The 16,403-nt window shown below is 38.0% G+C and overlaps 1 protein-coding gene and 1 non-coding gene across 8 annotated transcripts in view; one reads left to right on the top strand and one right to left on the bottom strand.

The window, feature by feature from the left end:
* Nucleotides 1-16,403, top strand: part of Aopep (aminopeptidase O (putative)) — a 336,146-nt gene that overhangs the window by 197,461 nt on the left and 122,282 nt on the right. For all 7 annotated transcript variants that reach the window (XM_090329500.1, XM_090329499.1, XM_090329503.1 and 4 more), the window contains 2 exons: nucleotides 6,323-6,425; nucleotides 7,220-7,327. In XM_090329500.1, the coding sequence (XP_090185626.1) occupies nucleotides 6,323-6,425; nucleotides 7,220-7,327 (211 nt within the window). The remainder of the gene's footprint in view (nucleotides 1-6,322; nucleotides 6,426-7,219; nucleotides 7,328-16,403) is intronic.
* On the bottom strand, nucleotides 14,623-14,726 carry LOC150064878 (U6 spliceosomal RNA). Its single transcript, XR_016535074.1, has one exon. It is a non-coding gene; the product is annotated as a U6 spliceosomal RNA (small nuclear RNA).

Below are 16,403 nucleotides of genomic sequence, written 5' to 3'. Positions count from 1 at the left end.
GCAGAAAAAAATGAAGCGAGAGCCAAATAGTTCTTTTGCCTCTCAACACCTGAATTCAAGAGATTCCTACACTCACATCAAATGCCCTTGGTGTTGTCTTGAGCATTCTCTGTTATCATCAGCTCATTCTACGCCATTGCCTTCCTGTGGAAAGTTTTCTAGCTTCTTCATTAAGTTTGGGTTTGTCTTCTTTCTAGTACCCCCTTCCTCCATTCATCTTACACATGTGTCTTCTGAAAGTTCACTTTGACCAAAGTACTCCCAGTGCAGTCAAGTCAGATTCCATGCTCTCTACTTTACTTTGTCTCCTTTGAAAAATGTATTCAAATCTTCTATTGTGATATTGCTCAGATTGTGTTAATCTGTTCCTAGATTTTTTTTCCCTTGTTTAGGTTTTTTCCCCTGTCAGAATGGAATTTCTGATTTATTCCTTTTCCAAACCCAATGATATTTTTAGTTTTATAGTGATGCTCATTGCTTTTCTAAATGCCTTTTTTCACTTTCTTATTTCAAAATTTGTGGAGTTCCCTTCCAGCTTTCCAAAGTTGTGCCTTACTGTATCACTTTTTTTTTTTTTTAAGCAGCTGACCTCTCTTTCCTCAAATGCCAATCATTGGCTCTTTTCACCATTGGGAACAGAATATACCTTCCTCATTTTCCTCTGATTCCTCAGAGAGATGCTTCCATCTGTCTTAAATCATCTTAGCAATTGCCTTTTCAACACTAGAGTAGAGTCCCGCTGTGTCGGCTACAGGATAATGGTCCCATTGGGGAAAGTTCTTCAGGATCACCGCTGAATCCATTTTCAAAAATTCACAAACTTGCCAATGACCAGTATAGCTCAGATACAGAGTAAATTTATTAGTTAAACCTGCCAATAAGCTGGTCTTTTTGGTGACACTGCGAGGGCTATTTATTTTTTATTGCCTGGGTAATGTATAAAGTGGTTACAGTTACATTTGCCAGGTAATAAGTGCATTACTTCTCACACATTGATACCTCTTTTTGTCCCCATTTCTCTCCTCCACCCCTCCCAATCATCTTGTTTTCCCCCTTCTCTTTCCTATTTCAAATAAACAAATAACCATATATACACTATGCCAGGTAACAAAGTCAGATACACTAACAATATGAGATTAAACCAAAGGGCAAAAAAAGAGAAGAAAAATAACATTAAGAACAACAGTCACACAAGATAAAGCTCTAAACATACATGTTTTGAAGAAGTTACTGCCCCCTTAAAATTGACTCCATTTTGATTTTTGTTAATCCAGAGTTTTAGTAATCTCTTCACAGAGTGGTATAGACTAAAAGGGGTGAATGTGTAAGGAACATGTGTAGGTCTGTCTTATAAACTTAAGTAGCTTTAAGGGACTTCCTTCCTTTTCCTTCCTTCCTTCCTTCCTTCCTTCCTTCCTTCCTTCCTTCCTTCCTTCCTTCCTTCCTTCTCCCTTCTCTTCCTTCTCCCTTCTCTTCCTTCCTTTCCTTTCCTTTCTCTTCTCTCTCTGTCTTTCTCCCTATTCTTTTCTTTTTCTTTCTCTCTCTTTTTCTTTCTACCAAGCTTTGCAAATGAGCCTTAAATGCTTCGTGCTTCAAAGGGTAGATACAACATTGTATCCAATTTCTAAAAAATATTTTAGACTTACTAGAGGAGTTAGCTCAGTAGTACTATGGCGAGCCTCTGAGCAGCATTCTCCCAGCAACAACAGCATCTCATCCACATCATGGAACCCACATCATGGCCTTCACTGGGCAGAAGATATTTTTTCTGTCCTTACAAGAATGCATTAGAGTGATAATATCAATGTTTATATTATGCTCATTAACTGCCAGCAGGAACACTGGATGCTTAGATACTACAACCCATGGAGACATCAAGTTGCTATCAATTCTTCCTCTTTACAGTTGCAGTGGGCTTCATGAGTTCATACTCAAGGTCACCTGTAGAGTCAAGGTTCATGCCAAAGCTCTTAACTTCCTTCTGCTTCCCCTGGAGGTCTTACTTTTGCATTTGGAGTTCAGATGGGTATGAGGAGGCCAGTCTCCACACAGGGTGGGTGGTATTTCACTTCCCTTATTAATGTGAGCTGAGTGAAGCTCTGCTATGAATGATAGCAGTAGGGACATTGTAATGCTCACGAATTCCCTTCTGTCTCGTTTCTGGAATGCTTAGTCCCTGGCTCAGTCACAGCAGTACGGGGTTTATAGATGCAGACATCTCATGGCTCTCACATTGACTTGCCAGAGGATATGAGACGTGAGCTGGCAGATGGCCTGTCTGGGCTGGGACAGAGCAGTAGGAGTTCAGACCCAGCTGCCATGTCTGAGCACCTCACACAGGCATTTTCCCAAATCCTCCCCTTGTTCCTAGTCCTGCAGGATTGGCTCTTCCTTCAAAGGGCTCCATTCCAGATCACATCACTGCATATCAGATAACACCATCCACTCTTTAATGATCCACGTGGCTTCTGTGAGGGTGGTAGAAAAGGTCACGTCTATCTCTGTTGTTGCATTTGGTGCCAGGTACAACAGCAATCAAGGGCATTGGAGCCCAAAGGACCTTGGTAACTAGATCTCTTTCATTCCATGTGTTATAGCCAAGGAATAAATACCAGAGTCTACTGTCTAAGAGATGATTACTATTTTTGCATTTACAAAGTGCTTGCTTGTTATATGAGCTTAATTACTGACTTCACAGGTGAAGAAAATACAACACTTGCTTTGGTATCCCATGGACCTGGGTCCCAACCTGGATACTTGGCCACTACCTAGATTTGTATCTCCTCTAGGACCCACTTATAGGATCCCTCCCAGCTACCCACTGTAGCTTATAAATGGTCATAGTTGCTAGATGACTCACGAAGTTTTAAATGAGGGGGGTGGATGTCTTGATGTAGGAGGGGAGTTTGGCAGAGTATCTGGCATAGAGACTAACCAGGAAATATTAACTTAGTACTAGTTCAATTCTCCACCTATTAGGAACAAGTCTGGCTGCAATTAATGGAATAGTAAAGTGATGCTGGCTTAATAAATGTTGGTTATTTTTCTCACATAACAAGAACTCAGAAGTGAGGCAGTGTGCTGGCCAGGAGCTGAATGATGTCATCAAGGACTTTATTTCATTTCCTACTTCATAGTATGTTGATTTGTTGCAAGATGGCTGCTACAGCCATGTTTGGAGGGAAGAAGTAGATAGTAGTCATATTCTCCCATCTGTAAGATAAGTAAGAGCTTTCCCAGAACCTTACCTACAACCACAGCAGTTATGTCTTATTGGCCTGAACTAAACCTTTTGGCCATTCATAGCTAGAAGGAACACTTGGAAAGCAAACATTTGGAGCAGGGTGAGCCAGTTGGACTTGCCATGACCATTCATATATTTTGCATGATCATTTCAAAGACATTTAATTGGCCTTCAGGTATAGTGGTCTCGGTCCAATTTGCTCATGGTTCACAAACAGAAGACCCCTTTGCTAAGTGATTTCCCTTATTCTCACATAATATGTATTGTTTTATGTGCAGCCATTTTTTTCCCTAATTTCCCCTCAGCCCTAGACATGATCTTTCTATATATTCCAGGCTGGCTCAACCTTGAGCAGCTCTAGTCTCAGTCTGCTGAGCTCTGGGGTTAGAGATGTATACCACCATCCTGGCTTTTTCTTAACTTTATTTGTATTTTATTATTAATTATTAATTATTATTATTTGCCAATCCTGGGGCTTGCACTCAGAGCCTGGGCACTGTCCTTGGACACATTTTGCTCTGCCATTTGAACCACAACACCACTTCTGGCTTTTTCTGTGTATGTGGTTCCAGGGACTCGAACTCAGGGCTTTGTGCATGCTAGGCAAGCACTCTACCACTAGGCCACGCTCCCGGCCCTTATCTTTATTTTTTCTTAAACTATAACCTATGTACAATAAAGTACATGCATCTTTGCTAGATGGCTTAAAAGACTTTCACAGTTTGTCCCCATGAAAACAACAGATAACCATTCTTAGCCCTCAAAATCTTCCCCTTTTCCCCCTTCTCTTTTGGTACTACCCCCTGAAACAACTATTGTTCTGACCTCTATCTTCATTGCTCAGTTTTGCCCATTCATGGAGTTCATTCTTTGTGGGTCTGATGCCTTTCACTCAGCTATGAGCTTTAGCTGTGTTATTACATGGGAAAGAAGGATCAGTGCTCTTCTGCTTTCTCCCCGGTTCTGCATCTGTTCATAGAGCTGGGATCATGAGAGCACAGGTCACACAGAGATGGAAATTTTCCCTGTTCATGGATGGAGTGTTGTTTCCTTATGAGAAAAAAAAAAAACCACTGCTGTGACTTCTCACAATGCTTGCCTATGTCCGGCCCCCACTGGCTCCCAAGCTACTTTAAAAGGAAGCTCTGGGAGACTTGTCCATTTGCCTGGGGATGCTGTCAGCATAAAAGAATTTTCTTGGAGTGGATGGTAGAACAGAGTAGGGAATGGATTTGATCTGGAAGGACATTTTTAGGCAAAGAAAAAATAAAACATCCACTAAAAGCATCATTTGGAATCAGAGCCTGCAAGTCAGAGATCTGCATCTTTGCATCATCTTTCTGTGTTCCTTCCCATTCATCAATTTCAAGGAAGGACACAAGAAATGCATAGCAACTCTGCTTGTCTTAGGGCTGGGCAACCTGGCTTCAATTCAGGTCACCTGGAGAGAAGCCATGTTTTCCCAAGACTGCTACACCTAGCAAAGCTGCTGTAGCTTTTATGTCTCTGTGAAACAACCTGTCCCAGACAAACTTGAGAGCAGGAGGAAAGAGCTGAGGATTTCAGTGGAGACTGAGGTGAGGAAAGGAGTTAGTTATTCCTGAGTATGGCCATGCATGTAAGTCAGGGATCATGTAGGAAAACGGAAACTCTAATTTTCTCTGATGACTCATCACCATTATCATTGTATATCTATCTGCTGGTGCTGAGACTTGAGTCTGCTGGGGTCTGAGACTTTTGTCTAAAGCTATATCAGGAAGTCTTTGTTCTAAACAGAATATTTTATTGATTGTACTGAGTAGTTTTTCTAGCCCCAGCCCTTGCTAGGGTTTTACAATATTTGATTGCAATGGGCACTTGGAAGTAGGAAAGACCATTCTCATTTTACTAGCGAGTAAAATAAAGGATAGAGAATTTAAATAACCTGCTGGTAAAGGCCAGAAGAAAGGCTAATAGTCAGTCTCCGATTTCAACAGTTTTGAACCTTGTATCATATTTTCCTATCTTCTTTGTATTTTAATTTTTATTGTAAAGGTAATGTACAGAGAGGTTACAGTTATATAAGTCAGGTACTGAGTACATTTCTTCTGAACCAGGTCACCCCCTCCTTTATTTTCTCCCCCTGACTTTCACCCTCCCCCTCCAACCTAGTATCTAGTACCAATCATTGCTGAATTGGTTAGCGCTTTGTCCCACCATTTCTGTGCTTCCCCTTCCTCTCATCAAATCAGATAAACTTACATACAAGACAAAGGTATAGAAATCAAAGACAGTGACAAAAGGAGAAAAACAGGGGGAAAAAGAATCACAAAAAAGTAAAATTGAAACAAAAGACCTCTTAACCATTTGTTTCTATTTCTTGGTTTTTCTGTTTTCTTAAAATCATTTGAGTAATAAGGAAATGCTGGGTCAGACTTGTCAATGCAAATCAAAATAGGCCATAAGACCTAGATGCAATTGTTGTATGCCTCAGTTTCTCTTATATGAGGAGGTTAGAGAGTATGACTTCTGTATTACCACCTATTCTAAAACAGGAGCATTTATCACCTTGTTTTCATTTGTGATTCTAAAATAAGTCCAAAATGCTAGCAAGGTGATTTAGTTATTAAATGTAAATTCAGAGAAGTAGTTAACATGTCAGTTTTCAAAAGTACACTCCCCTCACAACACACACACACACACACACACACACACACACACACACACATTCATTCTTTCATTTCTCAAGTAAGTATACATTTTTTCCATTCCCTTTACCAGTCCATCATTCACACCAAGAAAGGGTAAGTTCTTAAATAATTCATATTGAAGCTTAGATTCCTTGAGGGTCTGGCAGGCTTTCATCTTGGATAGGATGATACAACATATTGCCAATAGTCAACCTCAAGTTGCCAACCTAAATAAAAATTTCTCCTTGCTCACTCTATGAATTTGCAATGTAAACCTTCTTAAATTATACCTTGCACTATTGAATTGAATGAAGATACTATTAAACAACTGTAAAAATAAGAAATAAAATGCTACTATATCCTAATTAGTTATAAGTATGCTATACTCAAATTTACTGTATTGTTTCAGACCCAGAAAAGAGAAAACTGGCCAAGTGAGTGACTCAGGAGCATGTGTTGTCAAGCATGGACTCAATCCAGAGAAGACCTTCATGCAGGTTCACTATTTAAAGGTAATTTAACCAATGGTAGAAGCTACTTTTATGTTAAGTAACTGTATAACGAAGATTAGCAATATGTTTGAAGCAAAGCAAAAAAAAAAAAAAAAAAAAAACCCGGTCAACACCATAATGACAGCTCCCTAGGCAGAATCTGAGTGCCCACTAGTTAAAGCATTTCATAAACCAGGCTGCTTTAGGCCAGTCATCTCTTCTCATTGCTATCAAAAGTTCCACCTGGAAAATGGATAGTAAGAAAGCCTTTTAGGTTGGAATAGCCATTCCTGGGAGCTGAAAAAGGAAAGTACTGTGCTTTTCTTCCTTTTCTTTTCTTTTTGTTGTGTGGGGCTTGAACTCTGGGCCTGGGCACTGTCCCTGAGTGCTTCAGCTCAAGGCTACAGCCCTATCCCTTGAGCCACAGTGCCACTTCCAATTTTCTAGTGGTTAATTGGGGATAAGAGTCTCACCGTCTTTAGTGCTTGGGCTGGCTTTGAGTTGCTATCCTCAGATCTCAGCCTCCTGAGTAGCTAGGATTACAGGCGTGAGCCACCGTGTCTGGCTGCTTTTCTTCCTTTTTTACTTGTGAACCAAGTCAAAACAAGTGTCGTTAGCATTAACAAGGGGGCTTGAAGACTCACTAGTTCATCCTTTTTGCCCATGCCCATCCTTCTTGGTCAAAATATAAAAGGCAGCCAGGGACCAGTAAGGTGGTCCCTTCTACATATACATAGTATATAGTGCTTGTGGGTAAAGTTAGGCTTGACTGTGGAAGCATGAACATCTTTTTTTCTCTTCTTTCTTCCTCCTAGGGCTACTTCCTTCTGCGATTTCTTGCCAGAACACTTGGAGATGAAACCTATTTTTCATTCTTAAGAAAATTTGTGCACATGTTTCATGGGCAGTTGATTCTTTCACAGGTAATTTATGGGTCCTCATGAGAACCTGATATGCAAGCAGAGGTAATGTGGCATTTGGGGATTGGATTATGTCAGTCTGAAAAACAGGAGAAAGATTTAGAATTTCATGCAAGGGGGAAGAAAGAGAAAGTTAATGAAGTGAATACAAGGGAAGAGTTGGTCTGGGGGAGAGCTAGCTTCTGATAGTTCAAGGACAAATTGTAACCCAAAGCCACATCCTGCACAGTGATAAATCGTAAAAGTGTTGTGTCCTAAATGACCTTAACAACAGAAACAAACTAATACTATTATTTTCTATACCTGGAATTATCTTTACAAGGTTGTCTTCTTGGAACCCTTTAGTCTTTGCTTGATTCCACAGTTACAAGAGTCATCCTCATTGATGAAACGTATCCAGCAGCCTCTTCTCTACCTCTCTGCCCCTTCAATTGCCTTCAGTGTCATTGCTGTTATATTTATAACCATACTTTGATTTCTGGACTGTTTGTTTTTCCTATCACTTCCACTCTGTAGATAAACTCAAGCGGGCCTTTTATTTCACCAGTATTTAATACCTGGCTGGCATACAGTCAATCTGCCATGAATATTTAATACAGAGATTAACAGCAATATATACTGAAATATTCAGACATAAACATATCAAAGAAAGACCTTTCAGCTCACACCGGAGGGGATGGAGTATCACATAGCAAAAAATCTAACAAAGGAGAGGCTCTAACAGTTGCACTCATAAGTGATGAAGAACAGATGATGCATCGAACTTTTGTTGGTTAATTGGAGATAAGAGTCCACAGACTTTTCTGCCTGGACTGGTTTTGAAACCTCAGTCCTCATATCTCAGCCTCCTGAGTAGTTAGGGTTACGGATGTGAGCTACCAACACCTAGCACTCATATAAGTTTGTGAATTACATTATGCATGTAAGAGGTAAAGGGTACACATATGTAATCTGGACACGTATGGAGGGAATCATGAGTGCAACAAGAAGAGATAGTGACATCTGTGCATTCTTTTCATCTTTTAAGTATCTAGTAGGCAGAGCTTTAAGGATTGATTTACAAGTCCCATATGGTTGTTGACTGGTAAGTCCAAACTCCTGCTATTTAAAATGACCCCTGTGTCAAATGAATAGCTTGTATGTACTGTGACTTCTGAGGTTCTGATTTCCCATGAACTGCTAAAAGTTCATTTAGTACTCTCAACCAACATAATCAGTTTTTCTTTTGCTTGACTCTTTAAAATAGGAACCTTATTTTTTCTATATCTTATTGAGATAAAATTCATATACCATCAAAATCCTATTTAAAAATTACTCTAGGCTGGATGCCTGTGGCTCATGCCTATAATCTTAGCAATTCGGGACTATGGGATGTGAGGACTGAGGTTCAAATTCAGCCTGGAACAGGATAGTCCCTGAGATTCCTATCTAGTTACTGTTTTGTTGTGTTTTTTTTTCTTTGTCAGTTGTGGGACTTAAACTCTGGGCCTGGACACTGGTTTTGACCTCTTTTGCTCATGGCTAGCACTAACTTTGAGCCACAGCTCCACTTCTATAGGACAGGGAAGGGAGGGGAAATGGAAACAAGGTGATTAGGAGAGGTTGAGGAGAGGTAAATGGGGAAAAAAACACAAGGAGTATCCAAGTGTGAGAAGTAATGCACCTACTGCCTGGTGAATGTAACTGTGACCCCTCTATACATTACCATAACAATAAAAAGATGATTGGAGATAAGGGACTTTTCTGCCAGGACTGGCTTCAAGCCATGATACTTAGATCTCACCCTCCTGAGTGGCTAGGATTACAGGTATGAGCCACCAGCACCCTGCTAATTAGTAATTTTTTTTAGTGTTTTGTTACAATAATGGGACTTGAACTCAGCTTTTTAATTGCTAGGTATGAGCTTTATCACTTGAGCTATGCTTCTTCTATTTTGCTTTCATTATTTTTCTAATAGGGTCTCACTGTTTGCCAGCTGTCTTGGATCACAAACCTCCTGCTTGTATTTCTAGCTTTCCACATGATTGGGATGAAAAGAATGAGCCATCATGTCCAGGTCTTTACTGGTTGAGATATAATCCCTTGTACTTTGTCCCAGACTGGTCTTAAACTACAATCTTACCAATCTCTATCTTCATCAATTCCAAAACAAAAATCTTTAGCAGTCACTGCTCCATTTGTTTCTTCTGTGCCATTTCTTGCTATTTCCAGGTAATCACCAATCTACTTTGTACATAATATGAATTTGCTTATTATAGATAGTTCATAGATGCAAATATATATATATAATCTTTTGTGTGTATTTCCATCACATTTCCAAGGTTATGTAATATATATACATATATACATACCTATATATATATATATCATTGCTTCAATCTTTTCTGTTTGTTTGATAAATAAGCCTTATTCTGTTGCTTAGGCTGGTCTTAATCTTGGTTTCAAGTGATCATCCTTGAATGATCAGGTTTCTGAGTACTTTTTTTGTCACTGATTTTGAACTCAGGGTCTCTAACTGCTATTCAGGTGCTCTAACACAAGGAGCTATATCCCTTGCTCTACTTAAAACATTTGAATGTTATTAATTATGGTAAAATCTATATAACATAACATTTATCATTTATCCATTCCTAGGCATACACTTCAGTGGAATTAATACATTCACATTTTGAGGTAACCATTACAATCATCTCTTCTCCACAATTTTTTCATCTTCACACAGAAACTTTGAATGCATTAAGCAGTAATTTCCTGTTCTCTCTTCTAACCCCAGTCTTTAGCAACCACCATTCTATTCTCTGTTTCTGTGAATTTAACTATAATAGGTTTCTTCATGTGAGTACAACTGCACAGTTTTTATCCTTTTGTGTTTTTGTCTCTACCTACCTCACATAGCCTAATGGCCTCAAGGGCTTTCCATGCATGTTGTGGCCATCATATCCCATTGTAAGTACATGCCACATTTTGTTTATCCATTCAGCATCCATGTACATTTGTTTGGGTTATTCCCACCTTTCAGCTGTTGTACTAATGCTGCTAAAAACGTTAGTGTTCAAGTATCTGTTTGAGTCTCTGCTATCAATTTTTTTTTGCCAGTCCTAGGCTTGAACTCAGGGCCTGAGCACTGTCCGTGGGCTTTCCACAAGGCTAGAGCTCTAGCACTTGAGCCTCAGCATCACTTCTGGCTTTTTTTCTATGAATGTAGTACCGAGGAATTGAACCCGGGTCTTAGTGTATGCTAGGCAAGCATTCTATCACCAGGCCAAACTCCCAGCCCTCTGCTGTCAATTCTTTTATGAATGTATTAGAAGTAGAATTATATGATAATTCTGTTTTTGGATTTTTGAGAAATGGTCATATGGCTCAATACCATTTATGCACAAGAATTCCAGTTTCTTCACATGCTTATAAACACTTGTTGGTTGTCTTGGTTTTTTTGGTTATTCTGGTGGAAAACTATTTCTTGATGGGTTTGATTTGCATTTCTCTGATGGCTATTGATGTGAAACATCTTATTGGCAATGAATATTACTCTGAATAAATTTCTATTAAAATTCTTTGTCTTCTTCCTCCTTTCTTAGTTTTTTGTTGTTATTGTTTGGTTTTTTGGTTTTTTTTTTGTTGTTGTTGTTGGTGGTGTTTTGGTTATGGGGCTTGAATTCTGGGCCTGGGCACTGTCTTCAAGGCTACCACCCTACTCCTTAAGCCACAGTGCCACTTCTAGTGGTTAATTAATTGGAGATAAGAGTCTTGCAATCTTTAGGTCTTTAGTGCCCATGCTGGCTTTGAAGCTTGATCCTCAGATCTCAGCCTCCTGAGTGGCTAGGATTACAGGCATGAGCCATGCGCCCAGCTCTTCCTTTTCTTTAACAGCGGAAAATTTATTTGGAAGTGTAAGAAAAGCCTTGAAAGAAAGTAGCAGAAACTCTCCATCTGGAAAATGCACTAAAGAGGAGGCCCCCCTTTGTGACTTTTTTTTTCTTTTTGAGACATATGTAGCCTAGGCTTGTCTCAAACTCATGATTTCTTGCTTCTGCTTCCCAAGTAATAGAATTATATATGTGTTGTGCCACCAAGCTCAGTTTTCTTTTACCTACTTTATATTTACATTATCTTTTATTAGCATATTAAAAGAGTACTTCACATATTCTGGATATAAGTACCTTATCAAATATATAACTTGTGAGGTGCAGGGAGTTTGGCCTAGTGGTAGAGTGCTTGCCTAGCATGTACAAAGACCTACGTTTGATTCCTCTGTACAACATGTGGCTCAAGTGGTAGAGTTCTAGCCTTGGGAAAGCCCAAGGACAGTGCTCAGGCCCTGAGCTCAAGGCCTAGGACTGGCAATATATGTGTGTGTGTGTGTGTGTGTGTGTGTGTATAACTTTCCCTCATTTCATATGTTGTCTTTTTTTTCTTTCTGAAAGTGTTCTTTACAATGGAAAAGGTTGTTTTGTTTTTACAAAAAAAGGTGGCAAATATTTTCCCTCATTTCATATATTGCCTTTTTTACTTCTTGATAGTGTTCTTTGCAATGGAAAAGGGTTTTTTTTCCCCTCTATTTATTTGTTTATTTGCAAAGAGTGACATATCTAGAAGCCACTGCTTCAAAAGTTCATGAAGATTCACTTCTATGTTTTCTTCTAAGATTTTTATAGTTTTACCTTTTATATTTAAGTTTCTAACCTAGTTTACATTAGTTGCATCTGGTGTAAGAATAATGGTCTAGCTTCATTCTTCTGGATGGAAATGTCTACCTGTACTATAAACAGGTCAGGGGAAGACAGTTCTTTTCCTTCCTTAAAAAAAAAAAAACAATTACCATTAATGTGTTTATTTCTATAATCTCAATTGTATTCCATTGATCATAATTTCTAACATAATGACAGTATCACACTGTCTTGATTTCTATAGCCTTGCATTATATTTCTTTGAACTGCTATGTACTCATTGCCAAAGGTGACGCAATATGGAAAAATATGGGAAAAAATAATTACATCATTCAAAACCCCACCATCCCAGAATACAATGTAACCTAGCAGTAGAGCTTTTGCCTATTATGCATGAGACCATGGGTTCAACCTCCAACATTACAACAACAACAAAATGTACATAGAAGATAGTCCTACTTACATAAAACTATTTCCATCTAATAATTTCTAGCTACATACAGATACATAGGTCATTCACATATATAGATAGATAGATAGATAGATAGATAGATAGATAGATAGATAGATAGATATAGGTATTATACCATAGATACTAAGTTACATACATGTTATGAAGTTACATTCTTTTCAATGAAATACATGTCCTTTAAATTAAAATTTAAAAAATGAAAAAAGAAACTAAAGTGGAGATAAATAACTTCCTGAACTTCAAGTTAATATGAAACATTTTCCTAGATGTCTTTCCTATAGTTGAGACATCGTTCTTTTTTTTTTTAAATATTGCTTTTTAGTCTACACACGCATTCAATGAAAGCTACTTTTCATTTTTTTTTTTTTGGCCAGTCCTGGGCTTGAGCTCAGGGCCTGAGCATTGTCCTTGGACTTTCTCAAGGCTAGAGCTCTACCACTTGAGCCTCAGCCCTACTTCTGGCTTTTTTTTTTTAATATATATATGTGGTACCGAGGAATTGAACCTGGGTCTTTGTGCATGCTAGGCAAGCACTCTACCACTAGGCCAAACTCCCAGCCCCAAGACATCATTCTTTTAAAAAAAATTAAGAGGCTATAATTGGGATTTACCCTGTATGTATATATTTTAAGTCAGAAAGAATCAGTTTATTCACTACTGCAAAAGATGGGGAAATCTGAAGATTCATCCTTTTGTTTCCCTCAATTCTAAATTTTTCTTAGTTATTATTTTAGCATCATTAGGGTTTATTTCATTTATAGTGTGTGCTGATACCATATTGTTCACAGTTGTCTGTTCAAAGGATTTAGGCATGTACGGTCAGCCATTTAGCCATGCTTCCATATTCATGAATATTTTATTTCCCTTCCAATCATCTTTTTCCCCCCTTCCTTTCTCTATTTCAAGTAAACAAATAACTATATATACAATATATCAGGTAATATGAGATTTACCATAAGGGGAACAAAAGAGAAAAGAAATAACTTCATATTGTACATTAAGAACAATCACAAAGAAAAACCTACAGTTCATTTCCTTTAGTCTTTCCATTTCGTTAGGAATGGGGCGATGCCATTGTTTCTAATGGCAGTGTTAGAATTCCATTGTGTATAAGTACCACATCTTCTTGCTATGGTAAATAGTGCTGCAGTGAACATCGTTGTGCTAGTAGCTAGTAGCTAGTGGCCTTGTTTCTGGACTTTTAGGTAAATGCCAAGGAGTGGGATTGCTGGGTCATAGGGGAACTCTATGTTTAGTCTTTGAGGAATATCGTATTGCTTTCCAGAGTGGTTGAACGAGTTTACATTCCTATCAACAGTGCCATCTCTTCTCTGTCTGTGCTTCTCTATAGATTTTATGCTTTTTAAATTAGACCTTAACTCCTCTAAGATGGTCTTCTATTTTATAAAATATCACTCTAGTCCATTTTCATCACAACATCTGTTTGTGATATTTCTAAAATAAGGAGCTGAGGCAGCAAAGAAGGAAAGTTTCACTTCTTTTTCCCTATTTGAGTCCCCTTTATGTTTGCTTCTTGCCTTATTGCTCTGGAATGAAGGGAGTCGGCATCCTTGTCTTGTTCCTGATTTTAGAGGAAATGGTTTTAGCTTTATGCTATTAAATATAATGCTAGCTGTGGGTTTGTCATACACAGCCTTTATTATACTGAGGAATGTTCCATGGATTCCTAGTTTCTCCAGAGCTTTTACCATAAAGTGATATTGGATATTATCAAATGCTTTTTCTACATCTATTGCTCCTGTTGATGTGATGAATTATACTGACGTGCTTATATTGAACCAGCTTTGCATTCCTGTAATGATCACAATGTATACTTTTTTGAGTGTTTTTTTATATATTTTTATTGTAATTAATAGAAGGGTTACATTATATTCACCAGATAGAAGGTACATTACTTCACAAATATTGATACCCTTTCTCATACCATGGTCCCCATTTCCCTCCCCCCCTCCCACACAACTTGATTTCCCCCCTACCCTCTCCTATTTCAAATAACCAATTAAGCATATATAACATATATAAGATAACAAGGTGAAATATTGTAATAATATGAGATAACCAAGGGACAGTAAAAGAGATGAGAGATAACAGTACGTTAAGGATAACAATCATTCATTATATGGCTTTTGTTTCTTAAAAATATGGAATGCTTCACGAATTTGTGTGTCATCCTTGCACAGGGGCCATGCTAATCTCTGTATCGTTCCAATTTTAGTATATGTGCTGCCGAAGCAAGCACCATAATGTATACTTTTTGATGCGCTGTTGAAACTGATTGGCCAGTATTTTGTTGAGAAGTTTTGCATCAATGTTCATCAAAGAAATGGGTCTATAGTTCTCTTTCTTTGATGAGTCCCTGTCTGGTTTTTGGGATGAGGATTATGTTGGTTTCATAGAATGAGTTTGGTGAAGAGCCTTCGCTTTCAATTTGATTGAAGAGTTTGAGGAGTATTGGTATGAGTTCTGCTTTGAAGGCCTTATAGAATTCAGCCATGAATCCATCTGGTCCTGGGTCTTTTCTTGGATGGATCTGTTTAGTTGGTTTAGATCTTCATAGTTAAGTTTGGATATGTCAGTATTTGATAGAAATTTGTCCATCTCTTCTAGATTCTCAAATTTGTTTGCATAAAGGTTTGAAAAATATTCCTTTATGATGCTCTGGATTTCATAATTTCTGTCATGATATTACCATTCTTGTTCATGATTTTGAGTGTGCTCCCTTCTTTTTATGGCCAGGTTTGCTAAGGGTATGTCAATTTTCTTATTTTTCTTTGAACCACATTTTAATTCCTGAAAACTTGATAGACATTTCTCCACTGTCTTTAGGGATAAAGGATGCTTTTAAACTTCTAATTTCCTTTATCCTCTTATACCATTTAGATAATGGAAGAATTTCTTCATTTCTCAAACTTAGTAATTTAATTAGAAAATGGGTTGGTGTGTGTGATTATGCATTGTTTTCTACCCTGCCTTCCAGAAAACAATACACATTAATAGTCCTAGAGTCTGTTCTTCAGTGAGATTGTCTTAATTTTATCTCACACATGTTTTTCCCCATTGAAGGGTTCAGTTAACACTTCTGTTGTAACTTCTTTGTCTCCATACATATAGTATTACTAATTTATCTTTTTCATATCCTCTGTTTCTATTCTCTTTATTATTAGTGTTAATTTATGCTCATTGATGGTTTTTGTTTTTTTAAATTAATATTCCTATAATGGTATTATTTTACTTCTTATTTCCTTGTCATAGAAATATATATTTTCATCTCATTCATCTCATTTTGTTTTGTCATCTTTCTTTTTTTTTTTTTGAAGGTTGTGGGGCTTAAACTCTGGGCCTGGACACTCTCCCTGAGCTCTTCAGCTCAAGGCCAGTGCTCTACCAGTTTAGCCACAGCACCATATCCAATTTTCTGGTGATTAACTAAAGATAAGAGTCGCATGATCATAACATACCTGGGCTAGCTCTGATCTCAGATCTCAGCCTCCTGAGTAGCTAGGAGTACAGGTGTGAGCCACCACTGGCTTTATCATCTTTTTTAAGCTTTCATTGTGATAAATATATGTTATCTTTTTAAACTATTATGAATTTATTTTGCTTTGTAAGAACTCATGGAATGTTTTCTTTTTATCCTTTGTCTCCTAGGTATTATGTTTCTTTCTCCTTATCTACAATAGTTTCCACACCTTTACTTACATACTTAGCTACATATTTTTCTTTTTTCTCTCTCAGCATGGCTAGCACTAACTAGTCCTGGTTCCATCTTCTATTTTTTCATTCGTGCGTGTGCATGTGCATGTGCATGTGCATGTGCGTGTATGTGTGTGTGTATGTGTGTGTGTTAAAGGCTGTTTTTTCTACTTCTGAGATACTGTCTGAAACTTGCATATTATGCATAGATAAGGGAGGGAAC

The sequence above is a fragment of the Megascapheus bottae genome, chromosome 3 (genome assembly GCF_031878675.1).
Source record: "Megascapheus bottae isolate mThoBot1 chromosome 3, mThoBot2.hap1, whole genome shotgun sequence".
NCBI classification, from domain to species: Eukaryota; Metazoa; Chordata; class Mammalia; order Rodentia; family Geomyidae; genus Megascapheus; species Megascapheus bottae.
This window is presented reverse-complemented; position numbering and strand designations above follow the sequence as displayed.